Below are 19,526 nucleotides of genomic sequence, written 5' to 3' on the forward strand. Positions count from 1 at the left end.
TTGCCTGTTTGAGACTTCTTCCTCGGTTCAAGGTTTTCGGTCAATACGCTACCCGCTGTTTTCTCTTCTCCGGTTGTTAGCTCCGCATCGCACTGGTCCGGGCGGTTGCGTTCAGACGGCTCTCCTGTTGCTGCCGTCATCATTGGAGGGTCGAGCTGCAAGTGGGAGTGGGGTTCGGCCAAAAGCTTAACCCCCAGACTCACCTTGATCTTCCAACCTCATGCATCACTCACGCGTTCTAGCCCGAGCAAGGTTTTTGGCTCCATCACCCTCATTGAATACAATTCATACGAGCCGTTTCTCCCCAACGGTCGTTTCGCTACAGAAGGCAACTAGCTACAGACACTTGTCATCGCTGCCCTCAAGGCCCAGTCCAAGAAGCACCCGCAGACTCCCCCTCCGCTCGGCATCCGCCACAACCTCCGCGTGCATAGTCTTCCCCCGTTACTGCTCGCACGCATCCTTCAGGCACAGGCGAGAAAACATGACGGACAGAGACATCCTCCCGGACAACTTCAAGCCGGTCCACTACGACCTGGCCATCAAGGATCTCGACTTTAAGAACTGGTCCTACAAGGGCACCGTCAGGTAGACTTCGACGTTGACCAGAGTGAGGTATCTGTTGCTGACGGCCCCAGGATCGATGGCGAGATCGTCAAAGCGACAAGCGAAGTCGTGCTGAACACCCTAGAGCTCAAGCTGCTGAACTCCAAGATTGTCGTCAGCCAAGGAAAGAGTGACGGGTCCTGGGAGTCGACGACGTTTGCCGAGGACACCAAAACCCAGCGGTCTACCATCACCTTCCCTCAGCAGCTTCCCGTGTCCGCCAATGCCTCGTTGACTATTGACTTCACCGGAGTGCTCAACCATGACATGGCTGGCTTCTACCGAAGTCAGTACAAGCCGGCTGCCCCAGCCGCTGCAAGCGTGCCCCGCGACGAAGAGTTCCACTACATGCTGAGCACCCAGTTCGAGGCGTGTGATGCCCGCCGTGCCTTCCCCTGCTTTGATGAGCCGAACCTCAAGGCGACCTTTGACTTCGCCATTGAGATTCCCGACGATCAGGTGGCCCTCTCCAACATGCCTGTGAAGGAGACGAAGCCAGTCCAGGGTGGGAAGAAGCTCGTCTCATTTGAGCGTAGCCCGGTCATGAGCACGTATCTGCTTGCATGGGCGGTTGGTGATTTCGAGTACGTCGAGGCCTTTACCGGCCGCGAGTACAACGGCAAGAAGCTGCCGGTCCGCGTGTATACAACCCGCGGCCTGAAGGAGCAAGGGCGCTGGGCGCTGGAACACGCCCCCAAGATTATCGACTACTTCTCGGAGCAGTTTGAAATCGACTACCCACTCCCCAAAAGCGATATCCTGGCCGTGCACGAATTCACGCATGGTGCCATGGAGAACTGGGGTCTGGTCACGTACCGCATGACAGCCATCCTGTTCGACGAGAAGCTGTCCGAGGCCAGGTTCCGCAACAGAATCGCCTATGTTGTCGCGCACGAGCTGGCCCACCAGTGGTTTGGCAACCTCGTCACCATGGACTGGTGGGACGAGCTGTGGCTCAACGAGGGCTTCGCCACATGGGCTGGTTGGTTGGCAACCGACCACCTGCACCCGGACTGGGAGGTGTGGCCCCAGTTCATCAACGAGGGCATGGACCAGGCTTTCTCTCTTGACAGCGTTCGCTCATCTCACCCCATCCAGGTCGAGGTTCGTGACGCTCTCGATGTCAACCAGATCTTCGACAAGATCAGCTACCTGAAGGGTTGCTCCATGATCCGCATGCTTGCCTCCAACCTCGGCATCAAGACTTTCCTCAAGGGCATCGCGATTTACCTGAAGAAGCACGCCTATGGCAATGCTAAGACGGAGGCACTGTGGAACGCTCTTAGCGAGGCATCCGGTGTTGACGTCAACAGCCTGATGCAGCCATGGATCGAAAAGGTCGGGTTCCCCGTGCTGACCGTCACTGAAGGCAAGCAGCAGATTTCGGTCAAGCAGTCCCGCTTCCTGTCCACTGGTGATGTCAAGCCTGAGGATGATCAAACCATCTGGTGGGTACCGCTTGCCGTCAAGGGCAAGGTTGGTTCTCAGGGCATCGAACCGCTCACTCTGACGGCCAAGGAGTCGACCATTGATGGCGTCAGTGAGGAGTTTTACCAGCTCAACGCTAACGCCACTGGCTTCTACCGCGTCAACTACCCCGTGTCCAGACTCAAACTCCTCGGTACCCAGCTCCAGCACCTCACCACCGAAGACAAGATCTTCATCACCGGATCCGCTGCTGACCTCGCTTTCTCTGGTTACGCCACAACCGGTGCGCTGCTGTCCTTCATCCAGGGCCTTAAGAGCGAGACGCACTACCGTGTGCTAAGCCAGGCGCTTGACTCGATTGCCACGCTCAAATCCATCTTTGGCGATGACGAGCAGGTCAACAAGGGCTTGGAGAAGTTCACCCTTGAGCTGATCGACAAGGCGCTGAAACAAGTCGGCTGGGAGGGCCCCAAGGACGAGGATTTCAACACCAGCCTGCTGCGGAAGCGGTTGCTTCTGACTGCCATTGCGAACTCGCATGAGGAGTATGTCTCTATCTTGTTTCAAGCCTTTCGCCCTAATGTCCTCACCCTGACTGCCTCATCTTTCCCACAGACGACGTTGCTAACCCCCCTCCAGAGTCGGTTCCAACGCTTTCCAGCGCTGGTCTGCGTACCAATCCAAGCCTTCCGAGTCTCCCATCGCCGCCGACCTCCGCGCCCCCGTCTACCGCGCTGCCATCCTCAAGGATCCCGCCAACGCCGTCGCCGCCCTCAAGAAGGAGTGGTTTACCACCCCCGCCATCGACGGCAAGGAGATCTGCCTGCAGGCGCTCGGCCATACCCACGACGAGGGTCTCATCAAGGACGTCCTGCTTCCCTTTCTCTTCAGCACCTCGCCTCCCGCTTCAGCCGCCGACTCGATCCCGCCCGCCGATATGCACATCCTCGCGGGCGTGCTGGCGGCCAACCGCGTCGGCCGCCCGCTCCTCTGGGCCTACCTGCGGGACAACTGGGCCCAATTCGAGGCTAAGCTGGGCGGGAACCCCATTGTGGTCGACCGCATGGTCAATGTCAGCTTGCCTAAGTTTACCGATCTCGAGAGCCTGAGGGATATTGAGAGTTTCTTTGCAGGCGTCAGCACCAAGGGCTTTGACCGGACTTTGGAACAGGTCAAGGATAAGATTCGGGGGCGGGCGGCGTACAAGATGAGGGATTCCTATGGGGTAAGGGAGTGGCTCGTTGCGAACGGGTATGCGTAGACTGGCTGCTGCAGTCAGCCGCTGCCCCTGCCATTGGGGTTTGCGTGAAGTGGTGGATGGGGACGTACATATAGTATGGTTGTAAGAGGGAGGGTATAAGATGTGTGGCCCGTGGGATTTCTGTATGAGCTTCTTGTGACATACCTTGGTTGAACACCTTCCCTCAGGCCAGGTAGGAGCACCTGAATGGCAGTGTAGCTGGACGCGCTGACTAGCATTCTTGCGCACACAGACCAGACGCGATCCTCAATGCCAGAGATGATACATGATTACCGCCATTGTCTTAAGTTACATCCCTTCCTCGAAGGGCTCCACCCTTGTCGCAGTTGCTCTTCCGACCTGAATCGATTCTCCGGATGTGCTCACTTGCAACCCAGTGGATTAGAGTATATACCCAACCGCAAGACGACAAGACCAACCAACACGAACCCGAGGAAAACAAACACGTTACAAATCTCGAGGGCGATGTAGAACGTACTCCGGTATTTGAGCAACGCCATTACGCCCCCCATGCAGCCCAAACCCGTTATAAGCAGGCCCGGTTGGCCGTGAACCGCCCAAGACACACTCCCCAAGACGAGCGGCCAGAACCCATTTCTCAGATACCATACCAACTGCCATAGGACAAACGGAACTTTGAGCAGGTTCGTCCTCAGCACATATCTTAGCGTAACACGTCCCGTCTCCCCTCCCGTAAGGATTTTGTAACACGCCACCAGGCACGCAGCCGTGTTCATGGCTCTGGCAAAGACGTATTCGGCTGTCACCATCACCCACAGCAGGTATCCCACTCTCGCAGTATCCGTCCATACCTCCCCATAACTATCATCTTGCTTCATCCGCTTCATCCTGGCCGCCTTCCCCACGCTCCACCCTTTTTTCTTCCCCTCACTCCCACCCTTCCTCCCACGCCTCCTTCCACCCCTCACCATCCCCAGAGTCCGCTCTCCACCTGTATCATCGCCGATCCCGTCAAGTAGACGTGACAACGCAGCCAGCATACCCACATGCCAGATAACCTTCAGCGCAGAACTCCCCACAGCCCAAGTCGACGAGTACCCCAGGATCACCTCGCCCAGAAAGACGTCTGGATTTGACACGGCCAACCGGAGGTCATCCAGCGGGTGGGCGTACCATATCCACTGCCCCAGCCACGGGACAAAGGTCCGGCGGAGGTGATTCAGCGTTGCTGCGATGAGGAGGTGGACTATTGATGCTCCTGCTGTTGGAGGCGAGCTTTGCCGGCACGTATTCGGGCTGGCTTGGGTAATGGTGGCTGAATGGTGGTAGAGAAGGACATGATGCACCGCGGGATGGTCGGTGATGGACGTAAACGGTGTGGGTAAGCCTGCCATTGCAAGGGGGAAACAGCCGAAGGAGGATGTGCGGCTGTAGGAAGGGTGGCTGGAGGGAAGTGGCGGCTCTGAGCTGCTACGAGACGGTGGTGATCGCGATTCCCGAGAGCAGATTTCCTGCTGAGTTCTTTGGGATGGGCGAGATAATGTCCTCATGTTTAGGTCCCCTGCAGCGAGCTGCATAGCTGTTTTCCGTTTTCCCGTCTGCACCCGATTCCTCCCATTGAACATGTACTGCATGGTCGAGAAGCCCTTGTACCGTTACTGACCACGACGCCGCTTCTTGATGGGCGTAGCCGAGTATGAGAGTTGATTTGGGTGAATCCTGAGTCCCTACCGTGGATCAAGTCACGTCAGGGTCTGCCATGGCCTAACAGAGCGAAGCTCAACATGACTGGGGCAAGCGGCGGCGAGGTTCTTACCAAGCAGCCGGTAAGCGAATAAGACAGTACACGTCGGATGATCTCCAAAAAGACAGATAAGTCGGCCGTCAATAGGCCACCTGTTTGCAGGGACAAGCACGGGGTTCAGGGAGACTTGGACGACGGCGCTTGACCAGCCCGGTCAGCCATGGGGCTTTGGTTCGTCACATACCTTGTGAACGCAGATCATATAAGCCAGATTGCCTTATCAACCACGCGCATCATCACACTTCCCGATATTGATCCATTTCAGCCTGAGTGACAACCCCAGTCAATGAGATGGCTAACGACCGCCAGTCGCCTCGCTCTGCTTGAGGGAGACAGAACACCATCGGAGAACCTCACTCATGGCGAGGTCAGATGTGAGGCCTGCGGACAACAGAGACAACCTCGTATATACACGAACGCAATGCTACCACATGCTCCCGTATTCCACGTCGCGAGCAAAAGAACATCGAAATATGCCATTGGGCATTGCTATGCACAAACTTGGACCCTTTCACCCATGCAGCTAGACCCGCACTAGAAAAGATTCCTTCTCTTCCTCTTGCACAAATCGCCAGGGGGGTATGACTTCTCTTCTATAACACCCTGTACGGACAAGCAAAATCCATCCAAGCACAATCCCTTCCCCAGGCCTTCCCATCGCAGAGTAATGTCGGCTGCATCAGGGCTCAGCTCCTGCCCGCCGCCTCCTTCCCCTTCGCCTTTCCTCTCCCACTATCATCCTCCACGGGGTTCAACAACTTCTCCACCCGAACCTTACTCCTCTTACTCCCGTTCGCGTTGCGCTTGGCCATGTAAAAGTCGTATCGGTCGGGAAACAAGATAATGTTCGCCATGCGCGCCACCTCGGCTTCCGCCCTCGTCATAGACGGCTGCTGCTGCTGCTGTTGCTGCGCCGACGCCGACTCCCCGTTCATGTCCACATCCCCATCAGCAGCCGCCTGCTGCCCCCGACCCCCCTCCCCCTCACCACCACCACCACCAGAAGAAACAGCCTGGGTAGCGTTCGCATCCGGCGGCGTAGGCGCCACATCAAAGGGCGCAAGCCCCATGGCCTGCAACCCGGCCGGTCCGCCCACCTCGGCGATATCCGTCTCGGTCGGACGCCCGACGTGGGTCGCCTCGCTGCCAAGACCGCTCCCCGTCGAGTCAAAGTCCGGCCCCGGGTGGCCCCGCTGGAAGGTCTTCCGCTGGCGGGCGAGGTACAGCGCGTTTGTCTGAGTGAGCGGCGCGGCGGGGACGTAGACCAAAATTGATACGGGGCGGCCGCCGCCGGAGAGGGCAGAGTCGTTGCTGTTGTTGTTTTCGTCGCGCGGGGGAGGAGTCGGGGCGCGGCTGGCCATGACGTTGGGGTTGGAGGTGATGTGGTATGCCAGGTCCGGGTGCCAGACGATGTAGTCGCCGGTCTGCAGGGTGGGGATGGTGACGAGGGTGCGGCGGATGTGCAGGTGCGGGTGCCAGAGCTCGGTGATGCGCTGGGCGTGGCCCGGGACGGCGCCGTGGATGATGGTGGTCTGCTCCTTGTCGAGGGCCCAGTTGGACGGGTCGAGGAAGGCGTCCCACTCGGGACCGTCACGGCGCTCGGGTGGCTTTGTTTTGGGCGAGAAGAAGGGCCGGAGTAAGAAGTATGCGGTCGCCAGCTTGGGGCTGGGGAGCAGGCGGATCAGGCCCGGCTCGATGGTGCTGAGGGCCACGACGCCTTGGTACATGCGGAAGATGCTGCAGGCGCCGTAGCCGTTGTAGAGGTCCGGCGTGGCGCTGACGCGGTATGTTGGGTCCCAGGGGTCGTACTTCTCCCACTCGCCCCTGAACACGGCGTCGTAGGTGCCGCCGCGTCCGTAGCCGTCGGGCTCCCATCGCTCGAGACTACCGTTGTCGACCTGCGCAATGACGGTCGAGGAGTTGAAATCGCCGAGCAACTCTGCAGCGGCTTGTTGCGCTTCCAGGCCGTCGTCGGCGTCCTCGTCGCGCAAGGGTTCCGACTCTCTGGCCTTTGGTGGGGCGTCGGGACCCACGTTGCCAATGTTTGCGCCGTGGATGCGCAAACGGTCTCCGTACGCAATGGGAAAGCGGATGGCCATGCGATCGTCGGCGGCATTGTCCCACAGCGACATGGCGAACCGTTGGGCCTCCATAACGCGGGGGTGTGCTCGCGTGCGCACCTGCGCAGGGGTCCAGAAAAAGTCGAAGCATGTCGGATCCTGAGGCGGCGGCTCCTTGTAGTCGGTCTGCTTCTCGAGGTACTTTACCGTCTCGTCAATGGCGACCTGCGCATCGGCGCGGGGAACGACGCCGCGTATTAACCCGAGGCCGTAGCGTTTGAGGTCGCATGAGAAGGCGGCACGGGCGTCCGGGTTGCGGATGTCGGCAAAGTCAATGCTTGGCGTCAGGCTGGAGCCCCGCGACGCAATGTCGTCGACATGGTCGCGCAGCGCATGGATCAGGCGGGCCCACGACGCCTCGAGCTCTTTCTCGTGGCCGGCGACGAGACTGCGCTTGATCTGGGCAAAACGCGAGGGCAGCGGCACGGGCTCTTTTCCGTAAAACGAGAGCACGGGCGGTTCCATGGCAGGGCTGCTGGCGTCGCTCGATTCCGAGGCCGAGTGAAAGGTGGGTTGCGAGAAAGTAAGCGCGGCGACGGCGGCATTGGATTGCTGGGCCTGTTGGGGTTGTTGGGCAGAGGTTACACTTAAAGCAGCGCGGTGTCTTAGCTTGGAGATCCTGCGGGGTCGTGTGTGCGGAGCGGCGGCGCTGAGGGCTCCGTTGGCAATTATTGCACTGGCGGCCGACGACGAGGAGGCGGGCTGCTGGACGCCCTGCTGATGCGGGAGGTGGTGGCACCCTGTGCGCCGGCGCCCGCACTGGCTGCAGCGCGCCCGTGGCTCGAGACCCTTGTCATTAATAACGTTGACGTTCAGACCGTTTGCGCTATGGCCGCCGTGCCCGCTATGGCCAAGGCTGCCAACTGTTGCCAGTAGGTTGGCGCTGACCGTTACCGTCGTTCTCGGTGTTGCTGTTAATGTTGATAATGTTGATGTCAAAGCCGACTCTGCCGCCGCCGTCGAAGCAGCCCCTGTTGTGCCTCCCATGACCACGTCGACCGATGATGCGGCTGGCGTCGCCGTCGACACCGACACGGGACCGCCGCTTGCTGAGCTTGTCATCCTGTCCCAATGCCCGTAACCATGGATGCCTCTGCTGTTGCAAGTGCTCTGCGTGGTCGTACCGCATCGGGGTAGTGGAGGTCGTCTCGGAGGAACGGCTGTGCTGCTCTTTTACAGGCTGGCTCGGTGCTTCGGGGGCAAAACCTCGGCCGGATTCACAGTTGGTCGCCCCTTTTTCGTGTCGCTGTCCAGGCCCGAAGCGCCAGATGACCGTTCCTGGTGTTGTTCCCCAACCGATGTTCCCACACTCTTTTGGCTGCCTGCTCTTGTCTGTCAGGTCCGATCAGGAGGGAGTGGGCACGCGCCCTTGATAAGCTGACTAGTAACACCCAATGGCCGCAAACAATATCAGAGTCGAACAGCCCGCTACTAGCCCAAGTCTTTGCATCAAGGCCCAGCCGGGGGGGTCGGAACAGCGAAACGGCATCAATATAAAGGGTGTCCCAAGCTGTCTTCTCTTTAGGCAGAATGCGAGAACTCACTCGCCTCTGCTCCGGAATTGCTAAGCCTTCTCGCCAACGATGCCCGCAGTTTCCCCGAGAGGAGGGAGGGTCTGGGTCTGTCTCATGGCCCGCAGAGCGCTCGGCACATCAGTCTCCGCGTGCGCGCGGCAGACCCAGCCGTTGGCAGCTGTGTCGCGCGGGTGGGCCTCGCGCTTCATGTTCTAACAGCAAACGAGCGTTATCTCGGGGTTAATGTGGACAAGAGCGGGCACCTGGCCGTGCCATCAATGCCAGCAGTAACTAGCGGCGGGTTGGGTGTGTGGAATCCGGGACACAGGTCAGCCCTGGCTCTTGGCTAGAGGTACGTACCCGTACTCCATTTCTGGCTTGTGAGGTTGCGGCGCCGGCAAGGGCCGCTGGACCGTGTGTTTCGTTCATGCGGCGAGAGCGTGGGAGGCAGAGCCCACGCAGCGAATGGCAGGGCTCGCCACGCCGTATCTTGTGCAAGGCATTGGACGGCACAGCATCCAAGACCAATGCGATCGCGACCATCGCACGTCTCGGCGGAGAATGCGGCTAGCCTGGCGAGCCTGGACAGATCCTGGGGTCGCCCAGGGCTGTTCGAGGAACGCGCATCCGGCGCAATTTGGGATTCTGGGCCTTGCGCGAAACAATAAGCGGCCCCAATTGGCTCCAGCTTCTGCAGTGGGGCTTCTCCTCGGAACCGCAGCTCCGCATCTCCTGAAATAAGTGGCACCCGCCAACCGCCTCCCGGCCCGCGATTCCAAGGCTCGGGCGGGTTCCAAGCAATGCAGCCTGCAAATCGCCGTGATTCGCTGCTGTTTTACGGGGAAGCACACAGACGGGACAGAGAGGCAACGTTGGAAATGGTTTGGGAGTCGGGACTGTCAGCCTTGAGATTCGCATTCGTGATCCATCAGCCATCCATCCATCCATAATTCCACCACAGCGCCTTGTCACCTCGAATAAGCTGTGCAGAGCCGACCTAGGTCCCGTCATCGTGGGCATTCGGGGAATTCTTACCTAAAAGCAGACAACCTGCGTTCAGCCTCCGCGACTTCAAGACCTCACTGCACATCAAATTGTGCCACCGTCTCGACCCCAACAGAAGGGTCCTTCCCAAGAAAGGTCCTACATAACGTTACCCCGGCTTGGCGAGCGAATTGCTCCTTCGGCTTCCAGCGCCTCGGTCAGCAGATCCTGATTGAAATCTGCTAATCCACGCGGCACATTTCCGAAGTTTACCCGTTCCGTGCTCGCGACCAACGTCACATGCACTGGATGAGGAAAGGGCACCCGGAGGTAGGCTCCACGATTCCGGTTGGACGTTGGATTGGACGGTCTGGGATGATCAGTTCTGTCTGTCTTCACGGTCTGGGCCTCGTCCACAGAAATGCCAACTACGGTCAAGGTAAACAACAAATCAGCCTTTGTGTGGCCATGGCCTTGATCGACATGAGGCTGAAAGCAATGATCTACGTGTATTCTTCTTTCCCTCGCTGCCTGTCTCCGCTTTTCCAGTACCAGTCGTCTGCCTCGCGTTTCCTATTCAACCACATGGCCCGACGTCGCCGGGCGGTGCCGCTCCGAGGTGTGAGCCGCCTACGGGTGCCATCCTTACTCCGTACCATTCTTCCGAGACAAAGACCATTCCCGAAACCGCCATCCCACTCTCGTCTTTGGGACGGGAGTGAGCAATCCATTTAACATCCTGCTCCTGTCATAGCAGTCTTAGCAGACCTGGCAATTCAGTTACGGACACTAAGCAGCTTCAAGTGGGCTGGGGACTCGGAAGTGCTTCCATGCTCGCCCGTTGGATAAAGACGGACATTTCGCGTATTTTCATACCTCAACCCGCGAAGGCCCTTGAAACGCCCCTCTCATACCGTGTCTGCAGATGGTGACATCAAACTTCCAACCTGGACATCTGCTTTCGGGGAGGACAGGCGAGGACTCGTCCGATACTGGCTGAATGTCCCACTCCCGAGGCCACTGACTCAAGCAAAAGAGGTCCTACATGAATATCGTCCATTCATGGCCCGGAAACGACGCCATTATCATGCGCTGGCTTGCGAAATACGGGTCAAAGCCATGATAAACTGGGCAGAAAACCCCCCACGAGAGGTCACGACTCCGGTCACACGACCGTAAGGGGGGATTTAACCCTCAGATGCACCCCGACGTCGGATTCCACCTATCCGTCCATCTGTGCGCGTCCGGTTGCAACGAGGGCAGCTTAACCGGGTACGGCGTCGGGGCAGTCTCGCTCCGCGAAAACGGTCCCGGTTCATGCGCCTCTGATGGTACGCTTGGTTCGTTAGCCTCACCTGGGGCCAAGATCCAGTTTGCCGATGTTGACTGCCGTCTGTTTCTTCCTCCAATGAGGAGGACGGTTCATCTGAGTCTTTAGAAAGGCACACATGGGAGCCATAGCCCGTGGCCTGGTTGGATTGCAACGCGTTAGGCTACGGAACTTGGGTAAGTACCAAGACGAGCCAAAAATAGCATCGCAAGTTCCCAGCGGCCCGTGAATGAGGCTGTTGTTAAGCCCTAGATAATAGCACCTTGAGCGTACAGAGATTGATATAACATGATGGTAGACTTAGGTTTATCTCAATGGTGCATTGATAAAGACATGTCATAGTCTCCCAGCCGTGTACTGATTTGCGCGCAAGGTAAAGGGTTAGCCAGTGCCGTCGTTGGCGATGCTCCTCAAAGGGATCCCCTAATTAGGCGCCAGCTAAACACTGACTCCCACGACGGCACGATTGCATCCCGCCGCAGGAACGATACTGATCCTAACTCAATATACACCTGTACGCCCTAACTCCTGGGATGTGGAAGAAGCACCCAAGGTGGGTACTAGTAGCCTTTGAACAGCTACGCAACGTAAAAGCCGGGAGGATAGGGCATAATGGCAAAGGCAGGATGCTTAAGACAAGTTTGGAAGTTGATAGAAGCTAAGATTTTTACGTGACACCTCGCACCTCATGTCCGTAAACACCCTTACACATCACGGATAGGGTAAGGTACCTACTATGTCGCAGTAAGTCGGGCGAGGCTACCTGACGATACATGTAGATGGTTTCATAGGAATCAAAGTGTTTCAAGGCGCTTCGGCCTATGAAAACAAGCTAGATGTAACTGAGACTTTCACAGCTCTGATTGGCCGTTGAGGTCAGGAAAACACATTCATTGTTAAGCCCCTTACTTCCTAATCCTCCGGTGTACTCGGCCCTCGTCCGACTGATCCGTGCCAGCTCAGGCCGAGTCTCAGTTTGAAGGTAAGGTAGGTTCAAAAGAACACCTAACTGATACTTAGGTACCTAAGTGTTTGCTTCTATGGAAAGGATTAGACCTGGGCCGAAGGCTCCGATTGTTTGACAGGTTCACAAGGCTCACAGCGCATGTCTCCAGATACGGAGATCCTTTCACCTACGATCATATCCGATTAACCGAGTCGACTTGATGGCTCAGCTTTGTTCACGCTAAGGTCATGAGAATACAGGCTGCCTAGGTACCTATGTTGATCCCATCCTCCCTCAATCCGTACATCTCCCCCGATGAAGCAGCACTCCCTCAGATAACTACCTCAAAACCCCTCAGACCCTCAAACCAGTCCCACGCCCGGGCCGCAATATTCGCCGGGTTGCGCTCCAGATCATCCGGCGACACGGCCCCAGCCACATTGATGACGCCCACATGCACGCCCTCGGGGGCGTACGCCATGTGCAGGCTCTGCACCAGGTTCCGCTGCGCGGCCTTGACCAGGGACAGAGCAAACAGCTGCGGAATGGGCTCGAGCGGCAGGGCCGAGCTGGTCACGAGGAAGCCCGGCTTCGCGGATGAGGAGTGCTCCGAGTCAGGATCGGCGCCGGCCTTGGCGAGCGAGACCAAGTGAGGGATGTAGCGCTGGGCGAGGACGTAGAGAGCCGAGACGGTGATCTGGGCCCGCCAATTGAGATGGTTAAGGGGAGGCCGTCTTATGAGACTGCAGTGGGTGTGGAGGTTGAGTACAGACCTTGAGATCATACTCAATCTCCTTGACGTCGTGCTCGAAAAAGGCCGAGGGGAGGACCCGCGCGGCGTTGAAAAAGACGCATTCAGGTTTTCCGATGGCGGCGTCTGCGTCGTCCAACGCCTTGCCGAGGGCGGCCAGGTCGGTTATGTCAACTGCGTAGGTTCTAACGTTGACTTGTGGACCAACGGCATGCTCGATGGCGGCCTTTTCTGCGGCTAGCGATTCGGCGCGGCGGGCGACGAGCACGACGTTGGTGTAGCGCTTGGAGGCGAAGAGCGTGGTCACGGCACGACCTATGCCCGGACCGGAGCCGACAACGAGGAGGGTTCTAGCAGACATTCTTAAAGGGTGAATTGGTTGGATAGGTACCCTGGGTACCGTACTTGCGTGTAATTGAATGCGAGTCTGATGAGATCTGCGAGGGTTTTCAATTGTTGTTGGCGCCCAAACCGTCTCTGGCGTGACTAATTGAGTTCCAAGTCAGGAAGGGTTTCCGCTTTCGCTAATGCCGTCGTCTGGTCATTCATGGCCGAAGAGCTGGCTTTGACGTAGCTGGTTCTCTCGCGCCATCCAGGTGCATGCGACTGCCTGTCCAATCCTCGACCTGCCAATAACACAGCGTATGCTGCGCCACACATATAGCCCCCAACAGCAACAGGGATATCAAGATAGGAAGGTGTATAGCAGGCTTCCACTGCCTTTGCCATAGATGAAGCGCGGGGTGACGCGTCTCAGTCGTGTTCCTCGCCCGACTGATATCCAAGGTTCCCGTTATCCTCTCCTTCTGAGTCCGGCACATTGCTTGTTTTTTTCGGCTCCCTCAAGAATGCCAGGCATGCGAAAGGGATGAGCACGAGCGTGGCTACATAGAACCATGGCAGCCCTGTCCACAACCCTCTCTTTGACAGGCCAACATTGAAGCACACGGCCAGTACTGGTCCACCAAGCAGCGCGGATCCTGTTTCCAGCATGCTAATCAAGGCGTACAGGCGTGATGTTTGCTGAGGGTCAACGTAACTTGTTGTGACGGCCCGGCAGAATGGCCCGTGGGAGGAGCCAAATGTTCCAACCGTGAGGCCGACGAGGAACAGCACAATCTCTCGGCTGAACCCTTCAACAAGCGCCCCAGCGATGAGAAAGAGCAGCGATAACCTCGTCAGCAGGAGGTCCTTGGAGAAGACGGACAGCCGGAGCCGCCCGGACGGATTCGTGAGAAAGCCCGACGACTTCGGAAGCAGGACGATAATGACAAGTTGCAGAATACTCAGGGGCGAAAGCAGATAGCTTGTTTGTGCCAGGGACCAACCGAAGTATGTGCTGATATGCTGACTGAGGGTCGAAGAGTAGGCTGCGAACAGGACGGGCTGAATCAGGAATGCCGGCAGCGTCAGGGCGATGTTGCGGTTCTTTAGCAGAGCCAGTGACACGGCGAGTTCCTTAATCTCCCCGCGTAGCTTTTCGGAAAGTGACCGCTCTTCCTGGTCGTCTGTGGCGTCTCGGAGCTTGATGGGCAGTGTCTCGGGCAGAAACAGCACCAACAGGAAAACAAAAGGCGTGATGCAATAGACCAGGATAATTGGGGACCAAGGACCCAGGTTTTCCATCAGCAGACCGGCCGTGACGGGCCCGATCAGACCTCCCAAAACAGCTCCGAACGAGAGACACAGAAAGCCGGTTGCCCTAAGACAAGTTAGCGACGGCTATGTACGTGGCGTCAGTAGGAGAGTCCGCTCGTACCGATCTGCCTCTGAACTGATATCAGATACCATGGCATTCAGGGAGTTCATAGCAACCGGGATGCCGCCTCCGAGAAGAAAGAAGACGGAGCCCAGTGGTGCTAGGCGGACATGGTTGCCGACCACGAGCATCAAAGGTCCCCATGAGAACACGAGAAATGTTCCAATGTATGCTAGGATGAAACTTGGCTTGCGGCCGATGCTACGAGCGAGCTTAGCTTCCAAATGCGCGATTCTGTTGTGTTCGATTCAAAGCTTACCGGTCTGCCAAGACACCATACGGCAGAGTTGCGATGAGACCGACAATCGAGTTAAGCATGGCCGAGATGCCGCCCAGGTAAGCCAGTTCCTTCTGGACGCTGTCGACCTTGCACAGACGCTCGTCGATCGGCTCGGCCCTGGATTTTTCATAGTGGATGTGGCAGACGGCGTCTTCCATGAGCCGGAAGATGGGTATCAGGATCAGCATTCCGCTCGTGCTCAGGGTGAACATGAGAAGCGTCAGCAACGCGATGATGGTCTTGCGCTTTTTCGCCTGGAAGCGAGCGGCAAACGCTCGGCGGCCATAGCGCTGGTTGTGGCCGGAGTCTGGATCGGCTGAACGTGTGGTTTCGTCCGCGATGTCGATGGAGTCGCGTTCCTCGGCGGTGAGAAGAGGCTCTGCCTCGATGAGGTCGCCTTCAACCACGCGGGCGTTCATGGTTACCCGATATTGATGGCTCTTAAAGGGAGAGACGGTTGTTGAATCATTGCTACCGATGAAGCGGGGGTAACAAAAGTCAAAAAGCTTCCTGAAACAACAAACCTTTCAGGCTTTGGTCTTGGCGATTACGACGCCTGGAAGCTGGGCTGCATCTATCTACCCCTGCAGATACGAAAATCCGATGCCAAGCAAAGACGGTGAGACGCTAACTGGAATGCATGACGATGCCAGGGTGAGGCTGTTAGTACGCCTACTTTTCAGCTGGTGGGTGTCATCGACCCATGCCTTTCCATGAAAGGACGAAAGAGACCACCCATCCATGACCGACAACAATGGAGCCTGGTGATTCGGGCGAATGCAATCACTATCGTCGCTGATCATGTCATGAGTGACGCTTGCCGCAGAGCTTCCATTTCCTTAATATAGGTCGCCCTTCAGGTCATCACCCGCCGCAGCGCCTCGGCCATCCGGAACGATCGCCGTCTCGTCTGCGGTATCCGAGCCGCAGTCGCGGCCAGTATAGTCGGCTTACCACCTCAGTGGCCGACGGTATATGTGCTACGATGTCACAGCCCCTTGCCCAGGGCCTGCTGTATTCCCGCAGCTTGATCCTAGAGCATGTCAAATGGACCGCGATTGCCCCCATTCGAACAGTCACAGAGGACGGCGATATCAAGCCGGCCGTTGCACTGAGCCGGTCACCTCAGTCGAGTTCCCACGAGGGCAATGGTGTACTTGTGACGGTCCTGATTCCAAACGATGCGGCATGAGCAAAGAGATGAGGAGATCATCTGGACTGACAAAGCTGGGCTGCATTCGGCTCCCATGAGCCTACCTTAAACAAACACCATACCGGCGTGTGACAGAGCATGTGAGTCTGGAAGGCAGTGGGCCAGGCTGGAGTAGATGGGAGATAGGGTAAGACGCTTGTACTCTTGTCATTGACGACTCGCGCTTGCTTGACTTCGGCATTGTGAAACTCGGATGACGGGTGTCTGTTCGAAGAAAGCCTCCAGTCGCCGGCGTGATGCTGACTTGGCGGCTCATATCTCATCTTCCTCTCAAAGCATTATCTAGTATCTTTGTGCACGGCCATCAAGGACTTCGGGTCACGCATGGCTGAATAAAGTGCGGAACTTAGTCGCTCTGCTTGCGCATATTAAGGTGCTCTTTCCCCGGGCTTCCCTAACCGCCTGGGACTTGATCCCTGGGAATCGGCGTCAATTACAGTACATCCAAGAGAGAGAGAAATGCGAGGCCGCCATCTCCAATGCCTCCAAGATCAGGCCCTGCCCTTAATCCCGCAGAATTTCCAGAAGTGGGCAATCCGCGCCATGGAGCGCTGCATTCGATGGACATCCGCCTTCCTCCCCCGGCGCAACGGGCATACAGGGCAGGATTTGGCGAGCGCCCGAAGCGCGGGCAAAGGCCCAATCACCTCCCGTCGTCATCCAGGTTCTCCTCTGCACATCCTTCCACCGTACACTCTTTCTTCGCCGCTGACTGCAAGAGAATGGCCTGGACTGGATGCTCCGCACGGATGTGCGATTCAATGATACAGGGACTCGAATCCAAAGTCGCGGAGACCACCCTAAAGGACCTTGGTCCCCCCTAGAGGAACTCGATAAGCTGTTGCACCACCCGCGACCGTGGGAAGGCCGACCCGCCTCCTTCCCTTCCGCAGACCAGCCAATATACACCGTCGACTCAGAAACCCATCGCGATACGGTCTGCCAGGACCCGATCTACCCTGGCAGAGATTTGAGGCCAAGATGGAGGACTTCGAGGCTTGCGTCCACAGATATGAGATCGTCGATGGCACCGTGACATACAATGGACCCTTGAATGATGCTCCGGCAACCCCTCCTCGCCGTTACGTCCGTGAGGCTCAGGGCCGGCATGAGCCTGAAGCCGAGATGGAAATGAGAGGTAACATAAATGAAGGATAAAGGATAAGGAAAAGCAAGAAAATATATACTAGAAAGAACTAATGTAAACGGAAGAAAGGAAAACAAAAGAGGGGAAAGAAAAGGGAAAGAGAAAGAAGAAAAAAGGCCGGAAAAAGAGACTAGTTGCAATGAAGGAGAATTGAGAAAGGAGAAAAAGTGAAAGAAAATATAAAGCCTCACTCAGCGCATGCCTATCTGCGGCGGTTCATGAACGGTGAATACTAGGGGCCAGTCCGAGTTCAGGGCTTGCTTGTGCGTTGATGAGTTACGAAGATGGGGCACGTGGTAACGGGCCACAGTCTCGTAATGTTCGTCGCCGCTGCTCATAGAAAGTACCTCAAATGTAGTATTACTCTAATATGTGAGTGGGGTATCATAATCGGGCCGTTTCCGGTCTCCATTCAACGGTTGCATCCTACAACCTCCCAAAGCCATCAAACGATCAACGCTCTCAAAACGCCAGAACGCCGTTACCAGTATTCCACCTCTAAGGACGCCCCGGGCCTGCGCAGGTAGAGGCTCAAAATGTCCTTCTCTTCAATATCCCCTGGTAGCTCAGGTAGCTCGTACCTGTCATAGTTGTAGAGCAACTTCCGGACCCGCGGTGAATCCGGGTCCACGACAATAGTCGAGAAGTCTATGTGCCGCGACCTGACCTTGGGGACCAGCAGCGTCTCCTGCTCGTCATTGTCTACCTCATTCCAGCCAAAGTCCTCCAGGTCTTCCGAAACAGGGCGGCAGATCATCATGGCCGGCCTCGCGATGTCCGCCACAACCTGCTTGACCGGGTTCCAGTTCCGGTAAGACACTACCATGGTCCGCTCGTCGACCTTGAGGAATAGCTCCCCGTTAGACTCGACAAAGTGCACCCCGTGCGGGTCAAGGAAGGACTGCTCCTGCAGGTTCCATCGCCGCGCCGTATCATAGGCCGGCATGTAGATGGGTATCCCTTCCCCTTTAGCCTCGCGCAGCTCCATGACCAAATCACGCAGACACACCGCCACCGCAAACAGAAACATGGCGCGTCTGCAGTAGTCAAAGTCCTCGCTTATGCCATTGCCGTAAAAGAAAACAACCTTATCCACCCCAACCCCGTTTCGCACCGTCTCCCTTACCCGCCCCTTCAGAACCTCCCACTCCCCACTCTTCAAAACCACACCACAATACTCCCTCAACCGCTCACCCATCGCAAGCGCATCCATCTGCTCCGCGTCAGGCCCGAGAAAATACAACAATTCAATCGGATGTACCCGCCGACCCACAACAACAGGCTGGTACCCCACAGACGGCATCCAGCTATCCGGCACAAACTGCTGCTGCTCATCCGAGTCAAGCTCCGGATCAGGCTGCGTCAGCTCCTGAATCGTGCGGAACTCGATCTGCGACCGGCCCGGTCTATAGACGGTCCTGCTGTCCGACAGCGTCACCTCGACGCCCGGCGCCCACGTCGACACGTGCGTCGTGACGTCGTCAAAGGCCCGGAAGGAGAGGAAGGCTGTCTGCGGCGCTTCGCAGTGGGAGAATAGCTTTTGACGGAGGCGAAGGTGCCAGCGGGAGGAGGAGGAGAAGGAGAAGGAGGGGGACGGGTAGGCTTTGCGCCGGCGGGCGAGGGTCTGGCTGGCGGCGGCGAGCTGTGATTCGATTTGGGAGATGGTGGAGCGTGGGTAAAGGGCTTTGCCTTCGTTGTAGGCGGCAAGGGTGGAGTCGATGACGAATTGTTCGCGCTGCTGGCGTTGGGCCGGCGACAATTGCTCGTAGGGGCGCTTGACGGGGACGACGTCGATGTAGGGGAGCTTCTTGTAGATGTGGCGGATGAAGGGGATGGCGAGCATGCGCCGGATGTCGAGGGCGGCCAAGTCCTCGTCGTCGGTGTCGTCGTCGCCGTTGGAGTAGCCGACGAAGACGCCTTCTTGGTAGCGCTCGCCGATGGGGATATCAGGGGTCCAGAAGCGCCACCAGAGCGAGGAATAGGGAATCCAACGGTCTTCTATGTCGCTCAGACATCGCGAGGCGTAGACTAGCGGGGACTTCATGGTGTTGTCTCAAACACTTTGTTGTGGAACTTTTGCGATAAAGCCGAGATGGGATTGTGTCACGTCTCACCGCCGCGAGCACAGGGTACGGCGATGAGCTGCTGTCGGTGACAGCGTGATGTGATCCCTGCTGCGAGGGAGGTGGGACGCTTCACGATTGTCCTGTAGGATAAGAGCACACAAAAAGCCCGGAACCAGGCGCTGGTGGAATTGAAGCTCACGGAGCAACCTCGTCTGGCTTGAGCAATCAGAGTGCTGGTCCGATTGGGGCCTCCGGCTGACGCTTCTTGACGCCTCAGCACTGCCGCAGCACAACACGCAGGCAACTTTCGTCAGAGTCCGCGCCGGGACTCAGACATGAGGCAGCTCAAACCGAGT

At 57.4% G+C, this 19,526-nt stretch overlaps 7 protein-coding genes across 7 annotated transcripts; 2 read left to right on the forward strand and 5 right to left on the reverse strand.

The window, feature by feature from the left end:
• Positions 1 to 484: 484 nt before the first annotated feature.
• N657DRAFT_579390 (uncharacterized protein) lies at positions 485 to 3,295 on the forward strand (the record flags this gene model as incomplete). The annotated part of the gene is made up of 3 exons (XM_062789382.1): positions 485 to 588; positions 639 to 2,579; positions 2,674 to 3,295. The coding sequence occupies 3 exons, from the start codon at positions 485 to 487 to the stop codon at positions 3,293 to 3,295; spliced, it is 2,667 nt and encodes an 888-aa protein (XP_062644450.1).
• Positions 3,296 to 3,476: 181 nt separating this feature from the next.
• On the reverse strand, positions 3,477 to 5,260 carry N657DRAFT_152770 (uncharacterized protein). Its single transcript, XM_062785976.1, has 2 exons — positions 5,245 to 5,260; positions 3,477 to 4,983 (listed from the first exon to the last, which is right to left on the reverse strand). Exon 2 carries the CDS (start codon positions 4,888 to 4,890, stop codon positions 3,658 to 3,660), a length of 1,233 nt encoding a protein of 410 aa, XP_062644451.1. The 5' UTR covers positions 4,891 to 4,983; positions 5,245 to 5,260; the 3' UTR covers positions 3,477 to 3,657.
• Positions 5,261 to 5,746: 486 nt separating this feature from the next.
• N657DRAFT_579339 (uncharacterized protein) lies at positions 5,747 to 8,167 on the reverse strand (the record flags this gene model as incomplete). The annotated part of the gene is made up of 2 exons (XM_062789378.1): positions 5,747 to 6,019; positions 6,071 to 8,167. The coding sequence occupies 2 exons, from the start codon at positions 8,165 to 8,167 to the stop codon at positions 5,747 to 5,749; spliced, it is 2,370 nt and encodes a 789-aa protein (XP_062644452.1).
• A 4,118-nt stretch (positions 8,168 to 12,285) lies between these two features.
• N657DRAFT_579489 (NAD(P)-binding protein) lies at positions 12,286 to 13,066 on the reverse strand (the record flags this gene model as incomplete). Its single annotated transcript, XM_062789392.1, has 2 exons — positions 12,286 to 12,651; positions 12,728 to 13,066. The coding sequence occupies 2 exons, from the start codon at positions 13,064 to 13,066 to the stop codon at positions 12,286 to 12,288; spliced, it is 705 nt and encodes a 234-aa protein (XP_062644453.1).
• Positions 13,067 to 13,458: 392 nt separating this feature from the next.
• N657DRAFT_579490 (general substrate transporter) lies at positions 13,459 to 15,163 on the reverse strand (the record flags this gene model as incomplete). Its single annotated transcript, XM_062789393.1, has 3 exons — positions 13,459 to 14,407; positions 14,465 to 14,665; positions 14,724 to 15,163. 3 exons carry the CDS (start codon positions 15,161 to 15,163, stop codon positions 13,459 to 13,461), a joined length of 1,590 nt encoding a protein of 529 aa, XP_062644454.1.
• A 293-nt stretch (positions 15,164 to 15,456) lies between these two features.
• Positions 15,457 to 16,190, forward strand: N657DRAFT_648869 (uncharacterized protein). The gene has a single exon (XM_062793602.1). It carries the CDS (start codon positions 15,730 to 15,732, stop codon positions 15,934 to 15,936), a length of 207 nt encoding a protein of 68 aa, XP_062644455.1. The 5' UTR covers positions 15,457 to 15,729; the 3' UTR covers positions 15,937 to 16,190.
• A 1,234-nt stretch (positions 16,191 to 17,424) lies between these two features.
• Positions 17,425 to 19,324, reverse strand: N657DRAFT_152442 (uncharacterized protein). Its single transcript, XM_062785975.1, has one exon. The coding sequence runs from the start codon at positions 19,146 to 19,148 to the stop codon at positions 17,586 to 17,588; it is 1,563 nt and encodes a 520-aa protein (XP_062644456.1). The 5' UTR covers positions 19,149 to 19,324; the 3' UTR covers positions 17,425 to 17,585.
• Between the last annotated feature and the right edge of the window lie 202 nt (positions 19,325 to 19,526).

The sequence above is a fragment of the Parathielavia appendiculata genome, assembly GCF_033297405.1.
Source record: "Parathielavia appendiculata strain CBS 731.68 unplaced genomic scaffold N657scaffold_15, whole genome shotgun sequence".
Lineage (NCBI taxonomy): Eukaryota > Fungi > Ascomycota > Sordariomycetes > Sordariales > Chaetomiaceae > Parathielavia > Parathielavia appendiculata.